Source organism: Protobothrops mucrosquamatus, unplaced genomic scaffold (assembly GCF_001527695.2).
Source record: "Protobothrops mucrosquamatus isolate PMUCROS unplaced genomic scaffold, P.Mucros_1.0 scaffold_109, whole genome shotgun sequence".
Classification (NCBI taxonomy): Eukaryota; Metazoa; Chordata; class Lepidosauria; order Squamata; family Viperidae; genus Protobothrops; species Protobothrops mucrosquamatus.
Genome location: NW_015386185.1, coordinates 512,856 through 530,856, shown reverse-complemented (window position 1 = coordinate 530,856; position 18,001 = coordinate 512,856). Strand labels below are relative to the sequence as shown.

At 39.0% G+C, this 18,001-nt stretch overlaps 1 protein-coding gene across 1 annotated transcript; it reads left to right on the top strand.

Moving 5' to 3' along the window:
- Positions 1-593: 593 nt before the first annotated feature.
- On the top strand, positions 594-7,181 carry LOC107287571 (arylacetamide deacetylase-like 3). The gene is made up of 3 exons (XM_015816097.2): positions 594-922; positions 4,185-4,248; positions 6,372-7,181. The coding sequence occupies exons 1-3, from the start codon at positions 772-774 to the stop codon at positions 7,144-7,146; spliced, it is 990 nt and encodes a 329-aa protein (XP_015671583.1). The 5' UTR covers positions 594-771; the 3' UTR covers positions 7,147-7,181.
- The last annotated feature ends 10,820 nt before the right edge of the window (positions 7,182-18,001 follow it).

Here is an 18,001-nt window from a genome sequence, read left to right as displayed (position 1 = left end):
CACCCAGCCCCAGTCCTCACAGAGTTTGGAAAATGCTGATTTACAAAGCAACTTATGATGGGTTTTTAAAAAAATGTTCTAAAGCTATTTGTATAAAAGGTATAAGTATTATAAATGCAGGTGGTCCTCGACTTATAACAATTCATTTAATGACCATTCACAGTTGCAACAGCACTGAAAAAAAGCGATTTATGACCGTTTTTCACAGTTACGCCTTTTGCAGCATCCCCATGATCACGTGATCAAAATTCAGATGCTTGGCAATGGGTTCATATTTATGACTGTTGCTGTGTCCCAAGGTCATGTGACCTTTTGACAAGCAAAGTCAATGGGGAAGCCAGATTCGCTTAACAACCAGGTTACTAACTTAACAACTGCAGTGATTCACTTAACAACTGAGGCAAGAAAGGTCATAAAATGGGGCAAAACTCACTTAAACAATGTCTCACTTAAAAAGAAAAAATTGGGACTCAATAGGGGTTGTAAGTCAAGGATTGCCTTATATTGATGTTTGAGGGGGGGGGAACTTGCATTGAACTAGTTTGAATATAATTATCATTAGCACTTTATGCCCATCAAAGTTGTTTCTGTTGGGCAACAAATGAAACATATTTATGAATTAAGATTATTGTTCATTTTAGAATTTGTTGTAATTCTTTTTATTCATAATTTCTAAACTACCAATCTTTTCTTAATCTAAAACAGGGGAAGATTTTTGAGAAATTAGGCATCTGTACTCAAGTCTGGTTTATAAGATTTGTAATTAGTTTGATGCCACAGGTGAAGGAATCAAAGCTCTTAATTACAGATGCAACGTTTGAAAATGTACCAGTAAGGATTTACCAGCCCCAAAAGATAAATCCTGGCCTAAGAAAAGGAGTGCTCATATTTCACGGAGGATGTGGCATGTTTGGATCCAAAAGTAAGATATTTTGTATAATCAGTGCTTTTTTTGTAAAAAAAAAAAAAGGTGTTGGAACTCACACATATCATACAACCCGCCTTGCCTACCCCACAAGGTTCCATCCCAAAAAGGTGCAGGAACTCCGTTCTGGACGTTCTATGACAAAAAAAGCTCTGCGTATAATATTAACTTTTCCTTTTAAAATCCATATAGATGAAACATATTTGTAATCTGTAGTATTGTAGAAAAAGCGAATGAGGGAGAAAGAAAAAGGATGGCTTTCCCAGAATTAGGAATGTGTTTAGCTATGTGCTTAAACCACCATGCTACATCCATCTTTGCTGGATGTCCAAATAATTTGAGTACAAAAGCTGAACTGAAATTGGAATGCAGCTGAGGAACAATGATAGAAATATACTGCCATGCAAATCTAAAGTTAATGCCCAGGAAAATATTCTTTTCCATCTGTATCGAAAGTGGTCTTTCACAAGCCTAGACACAAGCCTTAGAAAGATCTGGATTGCTCAATATTAGAAGCCGTCTATTAGATTTGTAATCCGCCAGATACCCTACCAGATAGATAGATTCTAAACCGGTTAGGACTGGAACTCAAAATTTTCCTTTTGAGCTTAGAAATACATATATTGTATTGACTCATTGATGCTTCAAAGACTATAATAGAGAGCAGAAAAATAATTTCTCTGGCTGATGGCTTCTTCCTATAATACAAATGTGTAATATGCAACTTTGCACTCATCAACCTGATTTCCAAAGGAGCAGCCCTCACGGTATAATCAAAGTATCCGTTTGTATCTGTATTTTCGAAATGACTTGCAAATCAAAAATCAGTCAAGTAGTTCTTGCGTGACCTTTTTTTTAAACTCAACAATCAAAATACTCTTACCCAAGTACCCTTTCAATGAGGTGGTCTGTTCAAAACAGAAAACGCAATGCAGAGAAGAAATTGGGACATTAGAAAGTGGGGCAGCAACATCATATCGACAGAAGAGATGTTACCTAGTTTGATAATGAAATGTCTGCAAGAAAACCACCAAGCTCAGAAAACACCAAGGACCCCACAGTACAACCCTGAGCTACAAATACTCTCTTCTATCTATATGATGTTGCTGTCCCAATTTCTAATGATACCTAGTTTGGTAATGATGGCCAAATCTGGCCCTAGGTTCTATCTCGGCTTATCTTTTCCAATAAGCAACTGAGTTAGAAGTAAGGTGACCAACCGTCCTCCTTTAGGGAGGACAGTCCTCCTTTTGTAAGTTCTGTCCTCCCTCGAAAAGTGTCCTCCTACATGTCCTCCTTTTTGATATTTGAAGACTAATCTGCAAAAGACTAATCTTTTTTTTCTCATAGAACGCTAAGAATGGCGTTCCGGCACCTTTTTTTGATTATTTTTTTCAACTTTTGCATGAGCTGTGCTACTCCCCCTACTGGCTTTCGAAAGCCAATACGAATTGCTGCTGAGCACGCCAAAACACCCAGCCGGCAAACTTTGCACATGCAAGTTGTCTGCAGCAAAGGCAAATTGGCAGGAACTTTGCACCCCTCCCTGCTACCCAACTACACCATCTCCTAGTTAGTTCCGAAGATACCTGGAGGAGACTGGAGCGGTAAGTTTCTCTTGATCTTCAGCTCTGCTAGGGCAATAATGGCTGCGGGCGCAAGAGGCAGGGGTGGCGGGGGTGCTGCAGGCGGGGGTGTGAGGGGCGGCAGCGGCTGGCTGCCCCCTGTGCTGTGGGAGCCGCGGGGCCCTCTCTATACAGGGCTGTGCAGGGTGGGCAGTGATGCTGGTGGGGCGGCTGCAGGCGGGGGTGTGTGTATGGTGGGCTGCCCCCTGGGGCCGGAGCCGGCGCGGTTGGTGCTTTGGGAGCCACGGAGCCAGCTCTACACGGGGCTGCGCAGGGTGGGTGGTGGTGCTGGCGGGGCGGCTGCAGGTGGGATGTGTCGATGGCGGGCTGCCCCCCGGGGCCAGAGCCAGCGTGGCTGATGCTTTGGGAGCCCCGGGGCCCACGGCGGGGCAGCAGTGCTGGCGGGGCAGCTGCGGGTGGGGGCGCGGCGGGCGGTTGACCTTCCATGGGTCGGGCCAGCTTTTACAATATTTTTTTCTTCAATTTATTTGTGTCCTCCTTTTCATTGTAAAAAAGTTGGTCACCTTATTAGAAGATCATTTAAAAGCAATATGTTGGAATACTCTGATAAAGTGGGGTCTTCCTATGGAATGGGTTCCATTTAGTTCTATGGCACAAAAAAGGAACTTCAAAGCAAAAGTTAATTGATTCAGAAATAGTCATCTGTCCAGTTACAGCAGAAGAATTAAAGCATCCAATAATATGTGAGCATAGCCATAGAAAAGAACATTGTATTCTGAGCAAAAGTAAAAGAAACATTTGCAAAGGAAAAACATCAAAATGGATATGGATAAGATATATCCTCAGTGCTTTGAGCTTTGTTTGTGATGGCTTGGGAACAGCTGAATGCTCTCTTGCCAGTACCATTTTTGTGCATAAAGTAATTTTGCTGCCGTCAACATATATAACATCAAAGTTCCAAAGTTTTTTCAAGTTCTTTATCCATTAGGCCTAAAAGAAAAGTCTCTGGTTTTATCTTTATATGCACTTTAAGAATTTTCAGTATTAAGATGTGAATCCTATTCCAATATTTCTTTGTTTTATCATATGTCTACCATAAATGATAAAAAGTTCCATCTTTCCATTTCCATTTCCAACATTCATTTGAAATACCTTTATACATTCTTGATAACTTATCCGGTGTTAGATACCAATGATATTTCATCTTATAAAATGTTTTTTATTGTATTTAAAATTATAATTCAATGTAAATGTTAGACCTTTCGTCTAAAAGATCTTTCCACATTCTCCCATTGTTCAAGCATTATATGACATACAAAATTCTTTGCCACAGAATCATACAATGGTTTACATCCTCCTTCTCCATATGCAAATTCAATAGCAAATTATAAATCTTAGTAACAATATGCTCATCACTACGAATTGCACTTCTTTCAGCAGTAGGCTATCCAATTCATTTTCCATAAAAATCAAATCCAGAACTCTTTTTATCTAATTTAAATCTTTCTTTCAATTGTAAATATGTAAACCAATGGCAAACACCTCCTTCTGACTCTAACTCCTTTTTAGACTTGAGGATAGGGTTACCTTGATTTGGCCATAAGTCAAAACAATATCAATAACATGTTTGCAATGCAGAAGTACCTGAACATTAATACTTATTTTTCCCCTAGAAACTTATAGTGCTTTATGCTGCTATCTTGCTCAAGAAAGTGATTCAGTGGTTGTATATGTAGAGTAAGTGATTTTATTTACATGCTTTGCCTATCTTATTTTTATTGCATCTTTTAATATTTTTGCATTGTATTTTGTATTTACAGTTGTTAAGTTTGGGCACTGCTTGATGAAAAAGGGGGTAAAAATAATAAAGATAATAATTAATAAGTTTGGCTGAAATTCTGTGTCCCTGAAAGATCGTCCCAGGTACCACAGAATATATTTTCAGCCTAAAAGAGAAATTCAGTCTCTTGGTTCTCTCTCCGCCCCCCCAACTATCACACAACCATCAATGACTTTTTGTCTCCATCAGTGTTGTTTCAACATCAGGAAAGGCAAAGCAACATATTCAGAGCAGATCAAAGGAACATTTGGATTTGCACAGGACACAGTTTTGCTATTCTCCAAAAATTCCTAAGGAAGACTCTGCCATGGAGGCATCATTCATTTCTTTCCCACTCCTCCAGTCATAAAAGTAAAAGGGAAAAGGAAATGGGCTAATTCCTTCTCTTTCCCAACTAAGCTAGTAAAAAGGGATCAGTGCCCTGCACCCTTCCTTGGATTTTATCTTCCAAGAGAAGCAGAGTAAATTATGCAAAGTACTTTAAGGATCTGCAGAACAAAATACTGCACATTATGTAACTTTGCCAAAACTGCCATACGATGACACCCTTTTTGTCTTGTGCAAATCAAGTTCACCAATCCAAATTTATTTTGCCTGCATCTTAGAGACATCTTTGGAAAGTATTGCCTAAATTAGTTAGGAAATCAGGAGTTTCCCTTATTCTGCCCCCTGGTGGCAGAAAGACATTATCCTTGAGAAGAAATTAAGGAAGTACTTAATTGATTTCAAATAGCTGTAAACACCATATCATCATGACAGTCTCTTCTGTTTCATTTTCCTGCTTATTTTGGACCCTGGGTCTGATAATATAATAATGCAATACAGGTAGTCCTTACTTACAGACCATTTGTTTTTCAACCGTTCCAAGTTATGACAATGCTGAAAAAACTTACAATCGTTCCTTCAAATTGTGGCTATCACAACATTCACTCAGTTATGTGATCACCATTTGCTACCTTCACACCTGGCTTCTGACAAACAAAGTCAGTGAGGAAGCTGACAGAAAGTCACAAGTTGCAGTCATATGATATCTTGCTTGACCATGTGTGATTCGCTTAGCAACCTTGGTATGGGTCCAGGTTACTTGAGGAACCATCTCACCCCATTGGGATTGGCCTGTACCACTCATGCCAGTGGAGGAGGCATGGCTGCAAGTCCCATCAGCCCAATTATTCCAGCTGGCGAGGTCCAGGAGGAGGGACTTTTCTGCTGTTGTTTCTGGCCTCTGGAACATCTTGCCCCCACCCAATGTGAGGTTGCCCCCAACCCTGCTATCTTTTTTGTAAGGGCCTAAAGACGTGGCTCTGCCAGTCAGCTTGGAGCCCAGTGGGGGATCAGCACAATGGAAGTGGTTGATTGATTGAGTAATAACAGATCCCATCTCCCCCTCCCACTCTGCCCCACCCTCCCAGTGTGTGTCTTTGGTTTTAATGTTGGTTTTTAACTTTTTATGGTTTAGTTTTCACCACCCAGAATTACCCTATTATAAGATGGGAGGCCAATAAATTTTATAAACAAACAAACAAACAAACCGCAGCAGAACCCACATTGTAAGTTGGCACGGCTACATGACATTTCATTTTGGAACGAAATTGCCACTCCCAATTGTAGTCAGCGAGTGAGGAATAATATTTCCTCCTTATAAAAAGAAGTGAGGACTTATTGTAGTCAATAAGGGGGACTAATATTTCCTCCTTATTTTCCTGTATGTGGCTCTGTAGCTCTATCCTTCTGAGCCTTCTTTTGTTCCAAAACAAAGAAGTGGAAGGAATCTCCAGAGCAATTATGCACTGGCAGAATCTATCCATGGAGAAGGGAATTGCTGTTCCTATCAGCAGTGAAAGTACAAGATGTTCAACTGCCATCTCCTTATCGAAATAGTAAGAATATACTAAAGTTAAACAATTGATAAACTGCATCTTTTTATTGGAACCCAATAATGTTTCCAAGGACTATCTCAGAGTACCTAATTCCTTCCTAGAAAATTTCAAGGTCTGACAAAGTCTGTTCGTTCTTGCAGGTATCGTTTAGGTCCTGAGCACCAACATCCTGCCCAGTTGTTAGATGGCCTAGCTACCACCTGGTATTTTATGAAACACTCCAAAGACTATGGAGTCAATCCAAATCACATTGTTCTTGCTGGAGATAGCAGTGGTGGAACAATGGTTGCTCGGATTTGTGAAGAATTGGTAAAAACAGGGAACCTGCCAAAAATCCGAGCACAGATCTTGATATATCCTTTCCTGCAGAGAATGGATTTCATGCTACCATCTTATCTTCAAAACTATCACGGTCCTTTTCTAACCAGAAAGCGGATTATAAGCTTTGGTTTAAAATTTCTTGGGAACGACCATCTAGACAAAGAAAAAATAGCAAGGAATGGCCATGTTCCTGAAGACATGAAGGAGAAATTCAAGAAATGGATCAGTGCGGATCTTATCCCCGAAGAATTTAAAGCCCGAGCTTATGATCGCCCAATGGCAGCTCCATTTTCAAAAGAACTGTATGAAGGATCTCAACTGAATGAAAAGACAATGCAGTCATCCATTATCAGTGAGGATGACATTGTAAAGCAACTTCCTGAGACCTACATTTTGACCTGTGAATATGACCCACTTCGGGACGATGGACTGCTCTACAAAAAGCGACTAGAAGACAATGGAGTGTCTGTGACTTGGAATCATCTAAAAGAGGGAATCCATGGATTTATAACATTTATCAACAGTGGATTTTTTGAATTTTCATATACAAAACCAGCAGTTGGAAACATTGTTTCCTTTATTAAAGGGCTATGAAAACGAGGACATGAAAGTACCCTGAAGTCGCCCATTTGTACTTATATAAGGAATAACCAAAATATATTTCTTAAATCTTTCATTTCTATGATGGCTTCTTGGTTGTATGTATAAATGTATAAAATACATTTCCTTGTCATTGGGTCCAAATTGAGTTATTACCTTATTTTCAACCACAAGAATTGGTCTGGTTATTTTTATTTGGATTGGTTTGGTTTTTCTCTCTCCCTTCATATAGCAGATCCTTGAACAGTTGTCATTTATCAGGCTGAGGAAAATGTTGATCCAATACTGTTGATCACTGACAGCAGCAGGATGTCAGTCATTGTCCTCAAATTGTTATTGTTATTTCAAGGTGTCTTCTGTTGCTCGAGTATACTCAAAATAGGCTACAGAAATTAAATCTATATAAATAAAAATGTAAATGTTCGTTTGTTCAAAATCTTAAATCTCTGAAAGTTCTTCACCGATTGCTTTGAAATTTTGACAAAACGTTGCATTCGAATACGCGCGTGTTTCTATATACCTACTATTATATAGATGACACACCTGTGACAGGTAAAAACATGCTCTTTAAAGCATAAAACATGCTTTAATGAGCAACGTCGTAGAAGCAACAATCTTGACAGGACCTTTCAAAGGTGAAGATGTCCTCATTCCTCACATTCCTATGATTCCAACGGATATGCCATTTCAATTTAAGAGATTACAATTCCCAATTTGATTGGCATTTGCAATCACCATTAACAAAGCTCAGGGCCAATCTTTAGAATTGTGCAGTTTAGATCTAGACACAGATTGCTTCTCACATGGACAATTATATGTTGCGTGTTCTAGAGTCGGAAAACCAGACAATCTCTATATCTGCACAGACAATGGAACAACAAAAAATATTGTATACCCACAAGCATTGTGAAATTAAACATATTACAAACGTGCGCTTTCTCTTTTCTTTCTTTTCCATTTAACCAGACTGAGCCACAGCAACGCGTGGCCGGGTACAGCTAGTAAATAAATAAAAAGAAGCAGCTGAAACATTTAAGAAACTTCTAACAGAGCCTACAGGTAAACTACCTGACTATTGCAAATTTGACCACAGCAGGTCATTAAATAGAAAAGGGCAGGCCTGGACAGGGCAGGACAAAGGAGAGGAGAGGAGAGGAGAGGAGAGGGGGAGAGGGAGAGAGAGAGGGAGAGGGAGGGGGAGGGGAGGAGAGGAGAGGAGAGGAAAGGAAAGGAAAGGAAAGGAAAGGAAAGGAAAGGAAAGGAAAGGAAAGGAAAGGAAAGGAAAGGAAAGGAAAGGAAAGACCTCTCCCCCTGTGTTTTTCTACTCTGTAAAATATAATTTTGTGCTGGATTGTGCTGACCAGATTGCCTGCTGCATTTTACTATCTTTAACGCAAACTCCGTTACTTTGATTGGCTCCTATTCTTACACTCCACAGCCATTTTATCTGGGGCTGCTGAACTGGATGCTCATTTACAAGTTTAAAAGGCAGAGCGAGTGCCCTCAAGACACCAACCACCCCCAGGCTTGTGCATGACTTTTGTAAACCCATGCTAGCTGACAGACCAGATCTTAATACTCTTCTGGAAGGCTAAGAGAGTGGTGGCCAACCTTATCTCTGGGGGCAAGACTTGATAGGGCAGGGGCAGCAACAGAGAAGGTTCTCCTCATAGACCCTACCTAGTTAAATTATTTGGCCAACAAGGTCCATAACATGCACTGACTGAATGAGATAGGTCAATATAATTGGAATGAAATGATTGCTCTGGTAACCCCAGCCCTTGCCATCAAGGGCTTTAAAGGTCATAACAAATACCTTGAATTGGACCCAGAAGCAAACTGCCACCCAATGTAGCTCACCCAGAAGAGGTGCTACATCAGCTGGCCTAATGGCACCTAAGACTGCTAGTGAAGCCACATTCTCACAAGCTGCAGCTTCTGGATACTTTTCAAGGGTAGCTGCCCATAGTGTGCATTGCAATAGTCCAAATGACGAGGGCATGAATGATCGATAGAAGAGCTTTCCAATCTAGGAAAGGGTGCAGCTGGTGCACAACACAAGTTGTGTGTTAGTCTAGCCATGACTGCCACCTGCTCCTTGAGCAGGAGTCCTGGGTCCAGAAGCAATGCAACCCTAACCAAGACCAAATATGATAAGTCCCCAGATACCAAAGAGCCACCACCCACAGCCATTCTATCTTGCACAAAACATCCACAGCATCACTTAATTCACCCAGGATGGAGATGTACAGTTGGCGCCTCATCCCATGCTGATGGATAATCTTATTCAGCAAGTTCATGTAGATCTTTTTTTAAAAAGAAAGAAAGAAAGAAAGAAAGCAAAGAGAGCACCAAGCCCTGCCACACCCCACAAAGCAGGAGCCATAAATTGGACATGTTGCCCCTATCAACAACGATTGAAACCAACCTTGGAGGAAGGAGCTGAATCAGCACAAAACTCTTTTCCCCACTCCAACTCTCAGAGCTTATCAAAAAGGATAGTATAATTGATGCTATCAAAGGATGACAAGAGATCAAGAAGAGTCAGGATAATCTCCCACCAGAGATTATCCAAAAGTGCAACCAATGCTATTGTATTTCTGTCCCATATCAGGGCCTGAAACCTGACTAGAAGGGGTTGAGATAACCTGTAACATCTACGATCCTCTGCAGCTGCAGTGCCACCACTTTCTCAACTCAAAAAGATGAGAGAGTAGCCAAACGTTACCCAGAATGATGGGGTCTAGCAATGGCTTCTTGAAAAGACGAACCTGTGTCACATTAAATGATGCTTGGAACACCCCCCCCCTCAAGGATGAATTAATCATCACTAGGACCGACCCACATGTCAATTTCCACGCAGCCTTGATCAGTCAGGAGGGGCAAATCCAAGCCCAAGACCCTTGGGTCAGACAGGATCAAACTATTCCTGGATAACTGGGTAAGTAAGCTCTTGGTCACCAACTGAGAATAAATCTGAGTGATTTAACCCACCAGACGCACAGCAAATTCTTCTGCACAGCCTTGAAGGTAAACCTCCAAGCCCCAATTACCCAGGAGAGTCCTGGTAATCTTAAAAGGGTTAGTAAGCCTATTGTGAAGCCAGGATGAAAAATTTTATATAGCAAATGATAACAAAAATGATGAAAGAGCACCAAAGGACAATATAAAAAAAGAACAGCAAAAAGTGGGCAGGTCTGGGAAGAAAAAATTAATCTTCTGGAAGTAGGTAAATGATGTAACCACTGTTCTGTAATAATGCCTGCAGCAGAAATTAGGGAGTCAAACCTGGGAAAATGCAAGAAGGCAACAAAGCTGATTGCTGTGCTTGCAAAAGTGTGCATTGTGTTGCTTTAACCTCTCCTCGTCATTTTTGGCAGGTTTGAATACAATCAACCATTGTAGAGGATTCCCTGATGGATCTGAGCTTTAGCAGCATTGATGTGCAGTGATTTTCACGTGCCAAAAATAGACCTGGGTGTAAACCAAATAACTTCTCAATATCTGGTCTAGGGTATCTAGCAGGTTTTCTTTTTCTGTCTTGCATTGTTTAACATTTACTTGGAACCACTAGATGAACCATTAGAAACTCTTCTCCTTCTTGCCATATAAATGTCAGTCCTTCCAGGTAAACCAGGCAGGAAGTGCTACTAGATAAGATAATTCTACTTTATTATAAGAGTGCATTAACAGAATCTTTCAAGTCTAAAAGTAGAAACTTCCCACCACCACTTTTAACTGCTTGATTCATTAGGGCAGGTTCTTCCTAAATCTCTTTCTTTGATCATTATGCCACTGGGAGCTCCTGCTTCTTTTGACTGATTGTTTCACAGGAAGCATCTTTTCCCCAAGGTCATCCACACATTCCATTACATCAAGTCAGTAATGAGTATTCTTTCATTATAGCTGGACGAAAGAAATTAAATCCATTAAAGTTGTTCTTGATCAGTAGAAAGCCAAAGTTGGGGCATTCAACCTATACTGGCTAAGGCCATATTATTCCTAAAAGGACAGATTCTGCCTGGAAATACCTCTTGATAATCAGTGATGGCTGGATTGCCAAGTTAGAAATGCTAACAATCCCACTTAGATTATTATTCTAGCTTTGCAGCTGCGACTGTTCCCAAAGAGGTCATATCTATATATAAATTGCTGAAGAGGGAATAAATGCATCTTGGCTCCAGTTTGCAGATACAGTATGCATCTCCATAGGTGTCAAGAGCAGGGTAGCACAGAAGAAACTGTCTCTTGTCTGGATTTGACTACAGACACTATCCATGGTGGCCCAGAGATCAGAACAAGAGGAGAAAAAAGTCATGGGACTTTGTTTTTGTTTGTTTTTGAATATGATAACTTTGTTTATGCATATGATAATTGCAGCAAAATGTTTATATGACCAAGGATGAAGTAATGGTTGGGGAAGATGATGGAAATTGTTGAGATGGCTAAATGGACTTCTTTGATCATTGTCAATATTTTTTATGAAATCCCTTATGGATTTAATGTGAAAAACAAAAAAAAATTGAACTTATGATTCATGTTTTTGATGTTTAGGCAAGATAGATTATATAAAGAAGAGGGTTATGTTGGAACCATAGTGTAAAAGGTAATTTATATTTGTACTTATAATTGCTCTATAGAAGTTTGGAAACCACTTTTTTTTTGTATCTTTACAAATTGTACCTCCACACCCAGTATGGACACCCCAAATTCCAGATGTTTGAGACCCAAATCCATTCATTATGGATCAAACCAAATTTATACCTCAAACCAGCTTTTCATAATGACCATTTGATTGGAGAGAAAACTGTGAAGGTTTGCTTTCAAATGTCAACTTAAGACTAACTTTTCTAAAAAGGGTATCAGGAAGTTCCCTAGAATGCTTTCATGATCAAGAAAATCACCAGAATAAAGAGAAATTATACATTATTTTCTTTTTTACTATGATAAGCTAGCAGCTACAAAGATTAAGATGTAACAGTATAACAGTATAACTGTTACATAGAATAAAAATTAATGCATTTATTTATATAAAAATAAGATGTTTACCAATCTGCAGATCCTTAATTGAATAGTCAGTTCAATTAAGTGTCTTGCTGAATACCACAAAAATGCAAATCAGCACAGCAAGTTACCAGAGACTCTGAAAATCTGTTACAAAACAATCAGACCTTTCATATCATCAGAAGTCCAGGCTGCTGGGATCCATCCTTTCCAGCCAATATCCCTGATTCCTGATTGGTTCTTCACAGGCTAGCTGGAACATTCTGAATCATGTGTTGTCACCTTTATATTTCCAATATGTCTACATCAATAGTTAATATATTCTATAAAGAAACTCCTATTTTGTCTTCTCCATCCTCTTATTTTAACTTTAATTAAAACAGACCTGCTTGTCAATGCCTAGGCTTCCACAAGGGGCCTAAATCAAAGTACCAACTCCATAGTGTGCAAGCATTATTTCTTAGTGTGAGTAGCCTTCCCCTGTAGACATTCACACTTGAACTGTGTAACCGCTATGATACTTTATTCCAAAAAGCTATGTTCCTTCACAAGTTTGGTTTACTTCATAAGCTTACTTCACAAGTTCTCTTTTATTTCACACATTACCTCACAAGTTTGTTTTACATCTCAAATTCATTTTCTTTAGACATCTAGGGACACATGGAATGTGATATTAAACACAGGATTAAATAGCATGCTTTCTGTAGTTGATCAGGAATGAGATTGTTATGGAGGAGAAAGGAGAAAGGAGAAAGTCAATGAAATATTATTCTAGAAGATCTCCATTTATGGATAAATGAAAAGAAGGATTTAATTTTTGTTACATTATCTCAATGCTAACAGGGTGGGAAACTACTTTTAAATGCAGATGTTTAAAAAGACCTATTAAGTGGAATAAAAGGAACATACAGTCTTTCCGACAAAGTAGAACTTCTAATGCCAAGGTGAATACATGTATTAATAATTCATATTATGATATGCCTTAATAATCATACTAAGATTATAATCAGAGTAAAAACTACAGCTTTGATGACGTATTTGAGATTCTCCAAAAATGTAAATTCAGATAAAAGTAGAATTATTGACTCTTTTCAAAGTTTTATAATGCTAATCTCTCTTAGAGTGGTGTTGTAAATGTTTGAGAAAATGATACTCTTCAAATATTTTCAAAATAGTTTTCTTCAATCGAAATTATTTGATTGCATCAATTCATAAAGTTCAGACTGCCCCAGGAGCTGTTGATACAGTTCTACACAGCAATTATTGAGTCTGTCATTTGTACTTCCATAACTGTCTGGTTTCATACAGCAACCAAACAGGACAGGTACAGACTTCAATGAACAGTTAGAACTACAGAAGAAACCATTGCAACCAGCCTGCCTTCCCTAGAAGACCTGTATTCTGCAGGGGTCAGAAAGTGGGCTGAGAAAATATTTACAGAATCCTCACATTCTGGGCATAAACTGTTCAACTCCTCCTCCCAGGACACCACTATAGGGAATTGCATGCCAAAACAACTAGACGCAAAGACAGTTTTTTCCCTTGTGCCATCACTCTGTTGAACACCTAATTCCCACATGTCTTATGTCCTACTCATGCAGTATGGCTGTGTTATTATTATTACCCTCATCTTCTCTATCCCCTCTTGTTGGTATCATTATTATGATTATTACTCTATTGTTATGCATGTACATTGAGAGCTTCTGCACCAAAGACAAATTCCTTATGTGTCTAATCACTCTGGGCCAAATAAAGTATTCTGTTCTGTTATACTCTACTCTACTCTACTCTACTCTACTCTACTCTACTCTACTCTACAGATATTCAGTTATTATAATTGAGGCATTACAATCCCAAACATCTAAAGCAAACCGGGTTATCAAAAATTGTTGCAAAATACTATGTGTATTAAATGTCTGAAGCTGAATTTATTTAAACTTGACTTGTTTCATGTTAGGCCTCAGAAAAAAATATGGAAAAAGAATCTATTTTAATTCAGGCCATTTCAGAAGCTGAAAGTATGATTTAGAGCATGATCTGAAGTAGGATTAAAATGCAAAATTTACTTCCCATTCTATATTTGGGGATCCACAAATGGTTATAAGATTTTTTTTAAAATGAATTTCCAAAGCATATAAAACTCATCTGATGCATTAACTTATACCTTATAACTTATACCTTAAATGAAATAAAACTTTGGTAATAATAGTCGAAATCAAACTAAAACCAACCTGACTCAGTAAAAACTAAAAGTAATCAGTTTAGGTTACATGTTTATCTGATCAATTTTCCATTCTTATTCTGGAGCTTGGATCATGCAAAATGCAGAAAGGGAGCATGAGGCAGTGTAATGTGGCTGTCTACATAAAACAGTTTTCAGAGGAGATTATTTCCCTTTGATAGTAAGAATGGTCCAGAGGTGTTTAGGAGCTGGGCAGGGTCTAAATCTAAATAAATATATGAATTTCCTTTGCAGGCACATAAAGGAAAGGTAACCAGTGATCAGAAGACTGCCAGCCTTAGCATGAAGCAAACCAGCTATCCATTATGTTCAGATTTTACAAAGAGTGCTCAGCTTTAACAGGGCAGAAGATATATTAATGGAGGGCAAGAGATTTGTAATTGGCAAGGAAGCTGGAAGTAGACATGCCCCCAGATAAAATCTGTAACTGAAGGTATGATGAAACAAAGGAAAGTAGTTCTTTTTATGTCTAAGAAAGTATCAGCAACAGTAAAAGTTCAGCAGTTGAAGAACAGTGGCATTCATTCATTAAAAACTATCCCGGAGGAATTTTGTGAGTGTTTGAAAAGTTTTTATTCTTTAAAAACTGTAACAAGAATGCTGATTACATTAAATACTGGTCAGTATTTTCCAGCATAAAATACTATTTAGCCTAGGGAGGTTAGCAACCTCTTGTGGGTATAGACCGGTATACAATTAAGCTTCTAATTTTGAGGAAAAGTTCTACCAAGTTTCCATTTAGAAAAATCTTCCCTTTTTGTGTGTGTGTGATTTAGCCTAAGTTTTCTCCCAGACACTGAAAGGCAGCTCCGGTTTTTAGCAGATCTCATCTGGATCACAAACATTTCTGTACTGTGAAATACACAAAACCATGCTTTGATTCTGCTCTGTCTTGTCCCTGTCGGGGTAAGTTTTCAGAAGCTGACAGTGCCTTTACAATTTAATTGGTGTTGACACCTTTTGATGCAATGCCTTCAGGCACTAGAAGTCATTGTCTTCTTGTTCTTGTTTGTCACAGGCTACTTTCAGTTGGCTACTTGGCAGCCTGTGATGCTGCATTGGCCCCTGCACTTTCCATTCATGTACGCACTTGTACCAGGCCCTTTTACAAGAACCCTTGTTAAATGCCCAGCAGGCAGTATTGAATAGAGATTTTCATTATCTTGGATTTTCCAAGGCCTCTGGCAAGAGCAGAAAATATACAGCAAAACACAAAACATCCTAGGCGCAGTCTGGGTTGAAGTAGCAAAGAACCAAAGATGGAGTACATCGTATTAGCTTTGCTTAAGTACTTGGGGCATTTGCATGAGGTTTGCTCTAATTCTAATTAGGCTGCGAGTAGTGTCCTTTCTTAGCATTCAACATGCCAACAGTTAGGTTTTTGACTATCCAAATTATTTTTGGTTTCTGTTTTCCTATATCTTGGTGGATTTGGGCAAGGCCTAATAATATTCACTTAAATGAATCAAATTCCAGATGGTTAGCTGTGTTAGGACAATTTCAGCAAGTCAAAGTCAAAGAGTACCTTCCAGGAGAAGAAGTCATTATGGAATTGCCTTTGTTGGCCCTTTCTAGCTTGAATCACATCTGATAAAAATGGCTACAATACATTTATTTGTGTCACAACGCTGTTACCTTTAAAATTAGTAGAGTTAATGGGATTTATTCATGAATTGACATGTAATGTGCAATAGGAAGGAGCAATCTACTTCAATCCCTTTTTAATGTCGATGAAGATTCTCAGTCATCCAGGTAAAGTTGTCTGAAGGTTGAACCTTTGCAACTGGATTAATTTTTGGTTGTTAGTTTGAGAGACATTTCATTGCCCATCCAGACAGCTTCCTCAGTCAGAACAAAGCAGAGGGTCTTTGGAATGTACCAACTCCTGCCACACCAACCTCAGCTTTTCCTCCTTCAAAGTGTGTTGCAAAATGTCAATGAAGATTCTCAATCATTCAGGTAGAGTTGTCTGAAGGTTTACCATTGTTGGGGGATATTTGTTATTCCCTCCTCCTGACTCTTTAACTCTCCTCCCTTCCCATAAACTTTTAGTCATAATAGTTTATGTTTTTGCATCCAGCTTCTGTAGGGCAGAAGGTGCTGTGGCAAGAGATGAGGACTCGGGTTTTTAATTTTGCTGTAGCAAAGGGAAACAATGCTTTTCATGCTGTAAACCACCCAGTTAAGTTTGCGTCAAATGAGATGAGCAGCAAATAAATTTAATACATAAACAAATATAATGAGGGAAAGACAGGCGAGGGGGTAGGGCATCAACTGAAGTTGATTGTTTTCACCATCCCGGTGGGAGTGCTGGTCAATCTTGTTCAGAGCTCTTGGTGGCTGCAGTGAGTACATGCATGGCAGAATGGGACGACTTGCTGCAGCCAACTCGCCACGGCCAACTTGTCATGGGACAACTCACCACGGGACAACTCGCTGCGGGACAATTCAACAATTCAATTTAATTATTTAAAAGAATTTAAAAAAATAATTTAATTTTTGCCATTCACATTTTATTTTGTGTCTCCTTCAGTATCCTTTCTTTAATGATTCTATCAGACTATTTCTTTGATATTACTGTAACTCTTGTCACTTTGGAAAGTGACAGCAGTGCCTTCTGACAAGTGAACTGATCGATCTAATTCAGTTTTGCCTGTCTTTATTGATATGTCTGCATAAAAAAAAAAGATCTGCGAGAAAAAAAATCGTGTACCATACGCGGTTTAAATAGGCATTTCTGAATTTAATCACTCTTATCTTAATTCATGCACTTCTGTATGTTTTATCGTAAAGCATGTATCTTAAACCCATTGAATATCTTGTTGATAAAATTCAAAAGAATGTGAAATATGAAAATGTGAAGACAATGACAATCCAGAGATGTCATTGTTCCTGGGAGTGCAGAGGGATTTATTTAAAAAATGGGATTCAAAAATATAAGCCTTCAAGATCCCTAATGTGTATCTGATTATGCTATTTTCCCTACTTTAGGCAAGGCTTAGCTGTAAAGTGTCTGATTTCTGCTCATTCTAAAGCTCTGCCACACCACCACCCAGCCCTTCTGCAAAGTACTTCAAGTGCATCATTGTTTCAGAGCCTGTTGAAGGAAAAATCTTCAACAGGGTCCAGTTCAAACTGGGAATAATCAAAATGGACACTGCTTTAGAAAGAAGGTTTTAGTTTATTGAAGAGAAGAGCCAGACAGAAAGATGGCTCTGAGAAAAACTGACCACATGTAGCAGGGAGTGGTGGGTTTTTATAACTTCTGGGGCTCTTGAGGTTGTTCCCTGTTCCTGTTTGAAGCTTTGTATTTCCTTTGTCATGTACTTTGACCTGAGTCTGAGTGTGCCCTTTTGGTATTGGTGGGTTAATCCTATTATGTCTCCTGTCCTTAGAATTTGGGTGGGGGTATGTAGATTTTAGGTGTCTTTGTCTTCCTAATAGCTTCCTGGCTCTAACTTTCCTGAATGGATTATTGAATTTGCATTTCTAAAAGCTGGCCTCTGCCTAGGGGCTGGGCCTGATTTCTGGGGGCTGGTTTCTATCTTTTTTTAAGATCTTCTCCATTATTCCTTTGGGGAAATATATTCTGCCTTTTTAATA